General features: G+C 45.1%; 1 protein-coding gene across 4 annotated transcripts in view; it reads right to left on the reverse strand.

Annotated features, from left to right (window-relative positions):
• Positions 1-13,946, reverse strand: part of LOC148505539 (syntaxin-binding protein 4-like) — a 164,560-nt gene that overhangs the window by 8,440 nt on the left and 142,174 nt on the right. For all 4 annotated transcript variants that reach the window (XR_015869886.1, XM_088448177.1, XM_088448179.1 and 1 more), the window contains exons 15-18: positions 11,892-11,984; positions 5,167-5,232; positions 4,878-5,069; positions 3,872-3,982 (exon numbers count right to left, since the gene is read on the reverse strand). Coding sequence is in view for 3 of the 4 variants with exons in the window: in XM_088448177.1 (XP_088304303.1) it covers positions 3,872-3,982; positions 4,878-5,069; positions 5,167-5,232; positions 11,892-11,984 (462 nt within the window). In the remaining variant the exon portion in view is untranslated. The remainder of the gene's footprint in view (positions 1-3,871; positions 3,983-4,877; positions 5,070-5,166; positions 5,233-11,891; positions 11,985-13,946) is intronic.

A 13,946-nucleotide genomic window follows, 5' to 3' on the forward strand; every position in this document is an offset into this window, starting at 1 on the left:
TGGATGGTTGGTGCAGTGACAGAGCGATGAATGAAAGAAGATGGAATGTACAGTGATGGAGAGATGAATGAGAGAAGGTGTAAGGGCAGTGATGGATGGGATAAAGGTGCAGTGATGGAGAGATTTATGAGAGAAAGTGGAAGAATCAGTGATGTAGAGATGAATGAGAGGAAATGGAAGGTGCAGTGATGGAGAGATGAATGAGAAAAAATGGAAGGGCAGTGATGGGTGGAATGAAGGTGCAGTGATGGAGAGATAAATGAGAGAAGATGGAATGTACAGTGATGTAGAGATGAATGAGAGAAGATGGAAGGTGCAGTGATGGACAGATGAATGAGAAAAGATGGATGGTGCAGTGATGGAGAGATGAATAAGAGAATATACAAGGGCATTGATGGAGAGATGAACGAGAAAAGATGAAAGGGCAGTGATGGATGGATGGGATAAAGGTGCAGTGATGGAGAGATGAATTCGAGACGATGAAAGGGCCAGTGATGAATAGATGAATGGGACTATATGAAAGGTGCAGTGATCGAAAACTGGTTGAGAGAAGGTGGAAATGGCAGTGATGGGGATTTGGTTGAGTAATAGTGGAATTTGAAGTTATGGGGAGATGGTTGTGAGGATGAAAGGTGCCATAAGGGAGAGGTGGTTGAGAGGAGATAAAAGCTATTTTGAGGGATAGATGGTTGAAAGAAGGTAGAAGGTGCAGTAAGGGAGAGATGGTTGAGAGAGGGTGGAAGGTGCCAAAAGGGAGAGATGGTTGAGAGAAAGTGGAAGGTGCAGTGAGGGAGAAATGGTTGAGAGAAGGTTAAATGTGCAGTGAGGGAGAGATGGTTGAAAGAAGGAGCAGTAATGGAGAAATGATTGATAGAAGGTGGAAGGTGCAGTGAGGGAGAAATGGTTGAGAGAAGGTGGAAGGAGCAAGTGAGGGAGAGAAGGTGGGAAGGTGCAGTAAGGGTAGAAATGGTTGAGAGAACGTGGAAAGTGCAGTGTGGGAGAGATGGTTGAAATAAGGTGGAAGGTATAGTGAGGGAGAGATGGTTGAGAGAAGGTGGAAGGTGCAGTAAGGGTAGAAATGGTTGAGAGAAGGTGGAAAGTGCAGTGAGGGAGAGATGGTTGAGAGAAGGTCGAGGGTAAAGTGAGGGAAAAATGGTTGAGAGAAGGTGGAAGGTACAGTGAGGGAGAGATGGATGAGAGAAGGTGGAAGGTGCAGTAAGGGAGAGATGGTTGAGGGAAGGTGCAGTGAGGGAGAGATTGTTGAGAGAAGGTCGAGGGTACAGTTAGGGAAAAATGATTGAGTGAAAGTTAAAAGTGCAGTGCGGGTAAGATTGCTGAGAGAAGTTGGAAGGTGCAGTGAGGGAGAGATGGTTGAGAGAAGGTGAAAGGTACAGTGAGGGAGAGATGGTTGAGAGAAGGTTAAAGGTGCAGTGCAGGAAAGATGGTTGAGAGAAGGTGGAAGGTGCAGTAAGGGTAGAAATGGTTGAGAGAAGGTGGAAAGTGCAGTGAGGGAGAGATGGTTGAGAGAAGATCGAGGGTAAAGTGAGGGAATAATGGTTGAGAGAAGGTGGAAGGTACAGTGAGGGAGAGATAGATGAGAGAAGATGGAATGTGCAGTAAGGGAGAGATGGTTGAGGGAAGGTGCAGTGAGGGAGAGATTGTTGAGAGAAGGTCGAGGGTACAGTTAGGGAAAAATTATTGAGTGAAAGTTAAAAGTGCAGTGCGGGAAAGATTGCTGAGAGAAGGTGGACGGTGCAGTGAGGAAGAGATGGTTGAGAGAAGGTGGAAGGTGCAGTGCGGCAGAGATGGTTGAGAGAAGGTGAAAGGTACAGTGAGGGAGAGGTGGTTGAGAGAAGGTTAAAGGTGCAGTGCAGGAAAGATGGTTGAGAGAAGGTGGAAGGAGCAAGTGAGGGAGAGATGGTTGAGAGAAGGTGGAAGGTGTAGTGAGGGAGAGATGGATGAGAGAAGGTGTAAGGTGCAGTAAGGGAGAGATGGTCGAGGGAAGGTGCAGTGAGGGAGAGATTGTTGAGAGAAGGTCGAGGGTACAGTTATGGAAAAATTATTGAGAGAAGGTTAAAGGTGCAGTGCGGGAAAGATTGTTGAGAGAAGGTGGAAGGTGCAGTGAGGGAGAGAAGGTGGAATGTGTAGTGCAGCAGAGATGGTTGAGAGAAGGTGAAAGGTACAGTGAGGGAGAGATGGTTGAGAGAAGGTTAAAGGTGCAGTGCAGGAAAGATGGTTGAGAGAAGGTGGAAGGAGCAAGTGAGGGAGAGATGGTTGAGAGAAGGTGGAAGGTGCAGTGTGGGAGAAATGGTTGAGAGAAGGTGGAAGGTGCAGTAAGGAAGAGATGGATGAGAGAAGGTGAAAGGTACAGTGAGGGAGACATGGTTGAGAGAAGGTGGAAGGTGCAGTGAGGGAGAGATGGTTGAGAGAAGGTGGAAGGTGCAGTGTGGCAGAGATGGTTGAGAGAAGGTGAAAGGTACAGTGAGGGAGAGATGGTTGAGAAAAGGTTAAAGATGCAGTGCAGAAAAGATGGTTGAGAGAAGGTGAAAGGAGCAAGTGAGGGAGGAGATGGTTGAGAGAAGATGGAAGGTGTAGTGACGGAGAGATAGTTGAGAGAAGGTGGAAAGTGCAGTGAGGGAGAGATGGTTGAGAGAAGGTCGAGGGTAAAATGAGGGAAAAATGGTTGAGAGAAGGTGGAAGGTGCAGTAAGGGAGAGATGGTTGAGAGAAGGTGGAAAGTACAGTGATTGAGAGATGGATGAGAGAAGGTTGAGGGTGCAGTAAGGGTAGAAATGGTTGAGAGAAGGTGGAAAGTGCAGTGTGAGAGAGATGGTTGAGAGAAGGTGGAAGGTGCAGTAAGGGTAGAAATGGTTGAGAGAAGGTGTAAAGTGCAGTGAGGGAGAGATGGTTGAGAGAAGGTCGAGGGTAAAGTGAGGGAAAAATGGTTGAGAGAAGGTTAAAAGTGCAGTATGGGAGAGATGGTTGAGAGAAGGTGGAAGGTGCAGTGCGGGAAAGATTGTTGAGAGAAGGTGGAACGTACAGTGAGGGAGAGATGGTTGAGAGAAGGTTAAAGGTGCAGTGCAGGAAAGATGGTTGAGAGAAGGTGGAAGGAGCAAGTGAGAGAGAGATGGTTGAGAGAAGGTGGAAGGTGTAGTGAGGAGAGATGGTTGAGAGAAGGTGGAAGGTGTAGTCAGGGAGAGATGGTTGAGAGAAGGTGGAAAGTGCAGTGAGGGAGAGATGGTTGAGAGAAGGTCAAGGGTAAAGTGAGGGAAAAATGGTTGAGAAAAGGTGGAAGGTGCAGTAAGGGAGAGATGGTTGAGAGAAAGTGGAAAGTACAGTGAGGGAGAGATGGATGAGAGAAGCTCGAGGGTGCAGTGCAGAAGAGATGGTTGAAGGAAGGTGGAAGGTGTAGTGTGGGAGAGATGGTTGAGAGAAGGTGAAAGGTGCAGTGCGGGAGAGATGAATAAGAGAAGATGGAATGTGCAGTGAGGTAGAGATGGTTGAGAGAAGGTGGAAGGTGCAGTAAGGGAGAGATGGTTGAGAGAAGGTAGAAGGTGCAGTGAGGGAGAGATGGATGAGAGAAGATCGAGGGTGCAGTGTTGGAGAGATGGTTGAAGGAAGGTGCAGTGTGGGAGAGATGGATGAGAGAAGGTGGAAGGTGCCGTGCGGGAAAGATGAATAAGAGAAGATGGAAGGTGCAATCAGGTAGAGATGGTTGAAAGAAGGTGGAAGGTGCAGTGAGGGAGAGATGATTGAAAGAAGGTCGAGGGTGCAGAGAGGGAGAACTGATTGAGAAAAGGTCAAAGGTGCAGTGAGGGAGAGATGGTTGATAGAAGGTGGTGGAAGGTGCAAGTAATGTAGAAAGGATTTACCTGCACAAAGCTGAGTAGTTTCTTATTGGAAACTTCCAGATGTTTGCGAGTCACTTCTGATTTACGGAGTTGACAGTCGGACAAAGACAACCGTCTATTTAAATCCAAACCCTAGATACAGAGTCCACTGTTGAAATAGTAGTTATCACTTGTACTCATTAATGTTTATACCCTACAGAGGTCCCAATAACTGCAGTAATTCCTTAATTGGCTGAGTAAGTTTGTCCCATTACTTTTGGCCCCTTAAAAAGTGGGAGGCACATATAGAAACCGTTGTAATTCCTACACCGTTCACCTGATTTGGATGTAATTACCCTCAAATTAAATCTGAAAGTCTGCAGTTAAAGCACATCTTGTTTGTTTAATTTCAAAGCCATTGTGGTGGTGAATAGAGGCCAAAATATGAAAATTCTGTCAATGTCCCAATATTTATGCACCTGACTGTATTTAGTAAAAGTTGCAGGAAGGCATGTACAGACCAATAAAATGAAAAACCCCATAAGGAGATATAGGGATATAAGGGTCTATTTACTAAGCAGTGTTAGGAGACAGAGTGAAAAGTGATAAGGTGCCAGCCAATCAGCTCCTAACTGTCATTTTTAAAACACAGCCTGTGAGATGGCAGTTGGGAGCTGATTGGCTGACACCTTATCACTTTTCACTCTGTCTCCTAACACTGCCGATGGTCTAAATACAGGAGCCAGGATCCCGGCTCCAGTACCCTAACCACTGGCTTCCTGTAGTTAATTAGCGGGAGTTAGGGGAGGGTTAGGTTTAGGGTAAGGCACTGGGGGGGGGAGGGTTAAGCACTAGTGGGAGGGTTAGGTGCTAGAGTGTGGGGAGGGGGATATTAGGTTTCGGCACTAGGGGGGAGGGTTAGTGGTAGTATACTTACCTACAGGTGTCGGGATTCTGACTGTCGGTATGCCGCTGTCGGTATTCTGACCACCGGGAACCCATACCCAACCACCCTATAAGTGTTTTTGAAAGTGCTGCAATTTGTCACCTCATGGACTTCTAACGCCATTAGCTTCTTCTTCCCCGTCATCTGGCTCTTGAGCTCCATGATTTCTGTTTCCAGAAGGTTAATGACCTCCTCATAGTCATGCTCTGCACTGTGCGACTGTCGCTGGGCCACTAGCGCCACCTGCAGCTTGTTTTGGAGACACCGGTTCTCTGACAGCAGTCCCAGCACTTTCTGTAAAGCAGTCCGCCATTACATTACATTGCAAATAACTATCTTATGCCGCCTCTGTCACACAGTAGTTGGGAGTGGTTGGTGTTCCTGCACGTACCTGGTTTAGAGAATGAAGTTCCTCTTCTGTTGCTTTCTTACTAGTTTCCGCTTCTCTCAGAAGAACCTGGCAATTCAAAAAGTGTTAAAACCATTAAGGTAAGCTGCACAATACAAAAAGGGGGAATTTAGTAGTAAGTAATGACACTGGAACAATGGGGTATAAATAAAGGTACTGGTTAGAGTTCGGCACTAATGAAGTCCAAGCTTCTCCCCCTATATCCTTACAGCTGGGGATTCAGCCTTCAGTTATTTGATTAACATACTGTAGCCCCTGACAGGAGGAATATATACAAATCTGAGAGGATATTACTGAACAGATCAACATGTCAAACATGAAATCTGCAACAATGTGCCCAATTCAGAGATGTACGCAAATCGATGGTTTCCGTACATCTCCGATGGTTACTGATCTGTACATGCGCAGAATCTGTACTGTGCATGTGCAGTTGTACTGCAAGATTGCTCGCAGTACCCCCTAAGCTGCAGCATAATTTACATGCTGAGGCCATTTGGGTCCGTGAAGGGGGTGGTGACAAGGACCATTTTGTAGGCAGAGTGTTTTGTAGGCATGCCGTGGCAGGGGTCTGCATCACCTGACTTCTGTAGTGAGATGGAACTAAAGTGACTACTCCTGAATGGATTAACAAATCAATTGCTTCCGAGAAAACCTGTTGTGTTATTGCCGTAGACAGGAAGGCCACTGGTAAAGAGTAGAGATGTGCGGTTCGGTTTCTGTGGTAACCGAACACACCCAAACTTAGGGGTTCCGAGTCTAACCGAGTCCCGACTCGGGTCTTCCCGCCAAGCACAGATCTCAAAACATGGCAAAATGTCACCTTCCCGGCACTGTATCTCGCGTGTTTTGGATTGCATATAAAAGTCCCTCCCTCGTGATCGGGTGCCATTTCACACACGAGATCCTAGGGAGAGAGTGTGAGAAGCACTGTCTTTTGTTACTGAAGTAACTTAGGGGCACTGTGTCATTTTTACATGCTGAGGCCATTTGTGTGTGGGTAGCGGGTGGTGACGAGGACCCTCAGAGGCACTAAACGCCATTAGCAGGAGTGGACTAGTCGGACTGGAGCTGGAGCACTATGTTGTGTTTCTCAAGCCAATAAAGGCAGGGAGGGACAGGGCACTGTGTCATTTAAAAAACGCCATTAGGAGCATTGTGTTTATCTTAAAGGGGCACAGTGGGGGAACTGTCATTTAAATAAAAAAAAAAGGTTTAGGAGCACTGTTTAACTTAAAGGGGCACTGTGTCATTAAACAAAAAACCCATTGAGGCATTGTGGACTGCAGCACTGTGTAAAAAAATAACATTCAGTAGGTACCACCATTACTAGAAGCGCTGTGAGTCCCAGTGTTTAAAAAAAATAATAAAAAAACTTGTGTGTGTTCAGGTTCAGGCACTGTATTAAAAGATAACGTCCAGTACATGCCATGCCACCATTACTAGAAGTGCTGTGAGTCGCAGTGTGTTAAAAAAAATAATAACACTTGTGTGTATTCAGGTTCAGGCACTGTGTTAAAAAATTACGTTCAGTAGGTGCCGTGTCATCATTACTAGTAGCAATGTGAGTGAGTTGTAGTGTGTTAAGAAAAATTAATAATACGTGTAAATAAAACTTGTGTGTTAAAAAATATAACATCATTAGGGTGCCACCATTACCTGGGGCGCTGAAAGGCACTGTGTTCTGTGTTCAGGCACTTAAAATAATAACATTTAATGTCATTAGGGTGGTCCAGGGGAATAAAGTTTAAGAAATGGCACATGAAATCTAAACAATATTTTACAATGTAAAAAAAATATCATGGTGACTTAGAAATTGAGGATGCTACTGTAGAAGTGCAATAGGATGAGGGGGGTATATGTGCATCTGACACTAATGTGGATGTTGATGATGAGGATGTCGTGACAACATTTGTCAAACCAACTGTTTGTATCATTTGTGAAGCAAAAGTAATTAGAGGTAGGGACGTTAACCATCTAGGAACTTCCTCCCTGTTACGTCATTTGCAACAAGTTCATGCAAACTCTTTGGGAAAATCTCACATATCTTGCAAGAAAATAATTATCAAGAGGTCCAGCATCAGCTGCCAACAACATGGATAGATCACAACACATGTAATCTCCACCAATAAAACCATCATCAATCTCCTCATTTATGATCAGAGATAGTCCTTCTGCATCCAATTTGCAAAAGCTATATGACTCCTCTCCTATCCAGGACTCCCCAGAAGAATCCTTGCATGTTAGGGCTGCAGCTGCTGCTCCTGAGGGTAAATCTTCATCCAAGAAGGGGACAAAGAAGACTAGTTTCATACAACAATTGACTGTGGAACAATCGTTTGCGAGAGGAAGCAAGTATGAAAGCTGTCATCCAGTTGCACAGTGGATCACTGAGGCGATGATGGCTATGTTAGAAATAAATCTGCTTCCAACATCTGCCATCAGTTCATGTGGTTTTAGACAGTTAATTGAGGTCCTATGTCCCCGCTACCAAATTCCACCTCAATTCCATTTTACCAGTACAGCAATTCCTTGCCTGTACCAGGACGTTACAAACAACCTGGTTCTTGTTCTAGAAAATGCCTCTGTACTATCCACTAAACCACAGACAAGCGGTACTGGGCAAACAAAAGATTACATGACTGTGACAGCCCACTGTGTGAGTCTATCACCTTCAGCAGCAGCAGGTAAGACAACAGGGATGTCATAGCAAAATGACTTACCCCTCTTGACTCTCCTCAGGATTTGTCATTTCTGATAATGCCACAAATATTGTGAGAGAATTACAGTTGGGTGAATTGGAACATGTCCCATGTTTTACTCACACAATCAAATTGTGACAGGGGCATGCAGGAGATGCCGTCTGTGGCCTGAAAGTTTTCGGGAAATATTCGCCATTAAGAAACCACATACAGAAGATTGCAGCAGCTGCAAGAAAGGGTCAGTTTGCCACACCACCAATTGAAGAAAGAGATAGTAACAAGGTGGAATTCCACCCTTTATATGCTTCAGCAAATGGAGGAACAGCAACAAGCCATGACATAGGGAGAGGAAGAGAAATGTACCATAGTACAGCACACTGGAGAATACTCTGTTTTAGCAAGCTACTCAAACCATTTGAAGTAGTAACTAATAAAGTGAGTACAGACACTGCCAGCTTCAGTCAGGTGATTCCCTTAATAAAACTACTGGAAAAGCAGCTAGAGAAACTGAAGGAGGAGATAAAACAAAGTGATTCCGTTAAGTATGTTGAACTTGTAGATCAACTTCTTTATTTACTTCATCAGGACCAAAGGGTTGTCAAGATCTTGCAATTATATCACTACATTTTGGCAACCATGCTTGATCCTAGGTTTAAGTTGTACATAATGTCTTTCTTTCCAAGTGACACAAATCTTAAGAGATGCTAAGAGCTCCTTGCTAGCAAGTTGTCAGCTCAAATGGCACATGACATGACAACGTCTTCTGCTTCAGTTTTTCCTGCAATGCTGCTGCCAGGTCAAAACTGACCTTTTTCAAGAAACCCACTGGGGATGTGGGTGATGATTCAACTCAGCACACCAAAGTGAAACACCATTTTGACATCTGGCTTAAAAAACTTGTCCACAATTATTGACACCTCTACCATGATTCAATCTGATACACTAAGCATCAATAAAATGGTGGAGGATTATTTTTAATGACAATGTACAAATTAGCATGTCACACAGTCTATTTGATTACTGGGAGGAAAAAAGGGCACTTTGGAGCTCCTTGTACAAACTTGATTTGGTGTACTTAAGCTGCCCACCCTGCAATGTGTACTCAGAACGAACGTTTAGCACAGCCGGGAACCTTGCGAGCAATCAGCATAGGAGGCTACTTCCTCAAAATGTGAAAAAACTCATGTTCATAAAAGTGAACTATAAATTCTATGAGGAAGGCCTTTGCTGCTGAATGCAACAAAGTGCAGAGACTTCTGCGAAGGTGTATTGCAGTGGGATGAGCTAATATTGTGTGATTATGATGTTAACACTGATGAGGGTGAAGAAGATGAGGATGATAATGGTATCTTCCCAGTATAGAGATGATTAACAATGCTGAGCTGCCTTAAGCCTATTGGTAGCTTGTTTTGTGAGGGCCCAAACAAGCCAAAAAAGTGTAAAGAATTATGGAGCATATTTAGTATTATTCAGTAATCTAAACATGAACAAGGTAAATTGTACTATTTTATGACCTTTTCTTATTTTCTGCAAGAGAAGGCTACGTCTCAAATAAAATGTTCTTAATCAATCAATAGTTTACCTCTCTTCCACTACATACATACTCTACCTCCATTTAACTGTATTGCTCTTGGATCTCTGATTCTTGATTAATGAAAACATTCTTTATATGGGGTCGTATAGTTTATTATACTGCAATCCTGTCTGCTAATGCTGTGTGGCAATGTTTCATAGATGTTTTGAATTCTTTTAAACTGCCGTGTGTTTGTGCTACTGCTCTGTTGCTTAGTTTAGTGAGCCAGCCTTTGGCCAATATTGGTGAACAATATTGAGAGCTGTGAGGTGTTCAAAATTGACTGGAAATCAATGTTATTGAGGTTAATACTACTGTAGGAACAAAAACAGCCCTAAATGACATGATTTTAGCTGTTTTTATCCATTTTTTCTTTAAAAAATCCAGATCCAAAACACACGAGGGTGATATTGTCAAAACTAAAACACAATGATAAATTAGAACCAAAACAAAAACATTAAGGTCCACGCACATCTCTAATAAAGAGGGGACTGCGAAAGCTTTTGTGTGCAGTCCAGATCCACTATTACACTCATCTAAGTTTCTGTTGTTAAAGACCCCTGGTCCCTTAAGTGAAGAAGACAGGCCCCCACTACAAGTGATATCGTGTGGACCAGGTGTCCATCGTGCTGACTGTTTTTTTGCATGCTGTCTCTGTGGCCTCCACAAGAGGGAGGAATTGATCTCTGGTGAATTAGCCTCTTGCCTTGTCATGAGGCCAAGTATAGATTGATTATTCTATATCATAATCACCAGGCACTTTCAGTGTTCAATTACCGGACATGGTGGACAGGACAGGACTGTCACGTACTGATTTAGCCCCACCCCTTTTCTCTGATTGGTCTGCCACTTTCACGTGTCTCCAGCTAGTGATCCATATTGATGGGTCACACCATAAATGGTTATCTGTCAATGATTTCCTGTCATCAATGTAAAGTATCAATAGAGAACATTGGTGGTGAACCATTCTATGGCCATCCCTAGTCCAGCAGAGGCTCTCCCCAGCCCCACAGCCTGTCTGACCACCAGGCAGTGCTCCTCTCAGCTCATGTATATTTCACTAAGGGCCGCCTACTTGAAGAGCACATCCTGCGGTGAATTTGACAGCGGCCATGAAAGACCGGGGTCCTGCTCCAGAGCTTGCATATATAAGGGGACTGCACATGATGAAGTAACTTGACAGCTGCCCAGCTCCTAGTGCACTTGAAAGAAAAAATAAGGGTTTCCCGACTGAGGGATAAAGAGTGGTAGGGGCTTAGTCTTCATCACTCCATTTCCTTAAAGTGGACTAGCTGCAACCAGCACTTCTCATTCTACTGTCCCCAATGGATGTATGAATAAATATGTTAAAACGCTTTGCAGTAAGAGGGCCTGATTCAGAGTCTGGCACACCTGCGGCCCCTTTTCCATACAGCCTGCAGCTTCCATGAGGCTGCATGTTGAAGCTTATCCCTCCCACTGCTCTTACATCGGCATCAATGCTGGGTGTAAAAGATCCAGCTGAACAGACGTTCCATCTCCGTCCACACGCCGATACGCTACCATGACCCTCCCACAAGACAAGAGTTCTGTGTAGTCCATCAATGACTAGTCCATCAATGACTAGGGGTCTCATTCAGATCCGGTCACAAGCGCCAATGCGCTCGCAACCGGGCCGATGGTTACCCCTGTGCAACCGCAGCTGCCGCACTGCACGTGCGCAAGCCCCGGAGCGAGAGAGAAACTCTCTCACTCCGGAGCTCTCTACAAAAGGGGTGGCTGTCGATGTTGATCGACAACAGCTCGCCCCGTTTTGTAGGCGGGGTGGGGGGGTGGTTACACAAACGGAGGCATTCTTAACGAAACGCGTGCCGATCAACATCGAAGGAAACTCCCAACTGACATCAGCAGTGATGTCAGTTGGGAGTTTCCTGCTCGATCAGAGAAGGAAGCTCCCTGGGGCTTGTGGGTGCCGAGACCCAACCTTAGGGTCTCGTCGCAAGCTCCAATGGTCGCGATGGTCTTGACCATTGCGACCATCACCCTGGTCGGTCGCTAAGCTGTGGGTGGTAACCCACAGCTTAGCTAGCAACCAGGAGGCCGCACAAAAAAAAAAGAAGCGCCCGCCCTCATTCAGAGAGAGCGATCGCTTCTTGCAACCGCCTCTGAATGAGGGCCTCAGTCTGGGTTTGGATACCTGCTCCAGGTGCATGCGTAGAAACACATTTCTTTCTTTGATGCATGAGCAGTACAGTATGCTGACATCCGCCAGATTGAAGTGCATTGCGTCTTGAATGCGACTCAGAATCAGCTCCAACCTGACACGCAACATACATCCCAGATTCTAAGTCATAATAGTCGTCATACTTGCTAGAAGCACGGGCACTGGGCAAGATGATGCCATCTGAACTGCATCTTACATCACATATAAGACACTCCTAACCTCCAATGCTCACCTTCAGCTGCTGAATCTCCTGCCTCAATTCAGAAACCTCGTCGTGCAGCTGTTCCAGTTCTAAGCCTTCAGAGAACCGAGGGACATCCATCTCCTGCAGGGCAGAGGGCACAGGGCATGTCATATAAAGAGAAGCAGAATAATGTGGGCTCAGGTTATAGAGATATGGCAACACAGAGGGGAATGTTTAGTGTTTCATCATGACATGTACATGCTGTAGTCAGAGCGAAGGCAAGTCCCAATGGGAGATCCTTGTTCTATGCTCCAAAACCCTTTTGTATAATGCTGGGTTATCAAATCTAATCCTCAAGTACCCCCAACAGGTCATGTTTTCTGGATTTAGTTAATCATGTACAAGTGAGTTATTGAGTTTTGCTAGGTCAGTAATTATCCCTCCTGTTTCCACAGACAGAAAAAGGGAATCTCTGACACACAAACTATTGTAGAACTACAAGTCCCATCATGAGGCTAGAGAGGAAACAGTATAAGGCCAAATGAGTGTATCTGAATGTGTGTGACCAGCTGAGAGGAAGTTTTTTGTTGCTCTTAACGTATAAGGGTTGGCTTCCTGTAAGTGGCCTAAGCTATATTAGAATATGGATGCCTTTTGCTATGGACATTATCCTGAAAAAAATTCTAAATTTCTAAAATGTCTGATAGCAGAAAACAATAGCTTGAATGAGATTAAAGCCAAACGTATCAACTTTGTACAAGATGACTTTTCTTTCTGTACTTTAGGTCTGTTGGTCCTTTTATAGAAGTGCCAACTGTCCTAAGATAAAATGAAATATTAGCTAAAGGACACCAAATAATAAAAAGTCTAATACTGTACTATAAGTGTACCATAAGTAATACTGTACTATAAGTAATACTGCACTATAAGTGTACCATCAGTAATACTGTACCATAAGTAATACCAGGGCCGAAACTAGGATATCTGTCACCCGGTGCAAGGCAGTAATTTTGCGCCCCCTCCCTTCCTGTACCTGAATTTTGTCCTTGCTCCTCAATAAGGCAGTGCACTACTCAGACATCCCTGGTATAGTGACTTACATTATTCCACACACCATAATGCCCATTACACATTATGACACACACTGTAATGCCTATTACCAAAGTGCCACTTTCATATTTGCCGACATCATTTTATGCCCTACAGTAAGGCTTCTAATTACTTAAAAATTACCTGCTAGTTGCCAGAGGGTTTATGCTCATTGCCATGGGGTCTCATGCTCGTTGCCATGGGGTTTATGCTCGTTGCCAGGGGGTTTCATGCACGTTGCCAGGGGGTTTTATGCTCATTGCCAGGGGGTTTCATGCTCATTGTCAGGGGGTTTCATGCTCATTGCCAGGGGGTTTCATGCTCTTTGCAAGGGGGTTTATGCTTGTTGCCAGAAGGGGTTTATGATCGTTGCCAGGGGGGTTTATGCTAGTTGCTAGGGGATTTCACGGGAGAAGATGCAGCTTTCAACATCGTCTCCCGGCAGCTCCAGCGTTCCCGGAACTTCCGGGAACGCTGTGTGCATTGCGGTGGCCTAACAGACACTAGAGGTCCAGTAGGACCTCTAGCATCTGTCTCCTCCTTGGCGGCGACCATTTTTGGATGGCCGTTTTCAGCAGAGTCCATGTGGATGGCTAGTCTGCATGGAATCTGCTGAAAACGGCCATCCAAAAATGACCGCTGCCAAAGAGGAGATAGACACTAGAGGTCCAGTAAGGACCTCTAGCATTTGTCTCCTCTTTGAGGGCGGCCGTTTTTGGATGGCCGTTTTCTGAATCTGCAGCCCCCAAGCCACCGCGAGTCAGGCTTTTTTCACCCCCTGCATTCCGGCACCCGGTGCACGTGCACCTCTAGCCCCCCCTAGTTGCGGCCCTGGTAATACTGACTAAAAGTAATACTGTACCAGGGACGTAACTAGGGTAGTGAGACCAGTGCCATGACACAGGGCACCGCAGGGCAGGGGGCGCTGTTTGAGCCTGTCAATTTTCCTATATATTATCATTCTCACTTGTAGCTTCCTCTTCTTTTATCCCCAGCATCTCCTGGCTTACCCTA

Source organism: Taudactylus pleione, unplaced genomic scaffold (genome assembly GCF_031769625.1).
Source record: "Taudactylus pleione unplaced genomic scaffold, aTauple2 ptg000451l, whole genome shotgun sequence".
Taxonomy (NCBI): domain Eukaryota; kingdom Metazoa; phylum Chordata; class Amphibia; order Anura; family Myobatrachidae; genus Taudactylus; species Taudactylus pleione.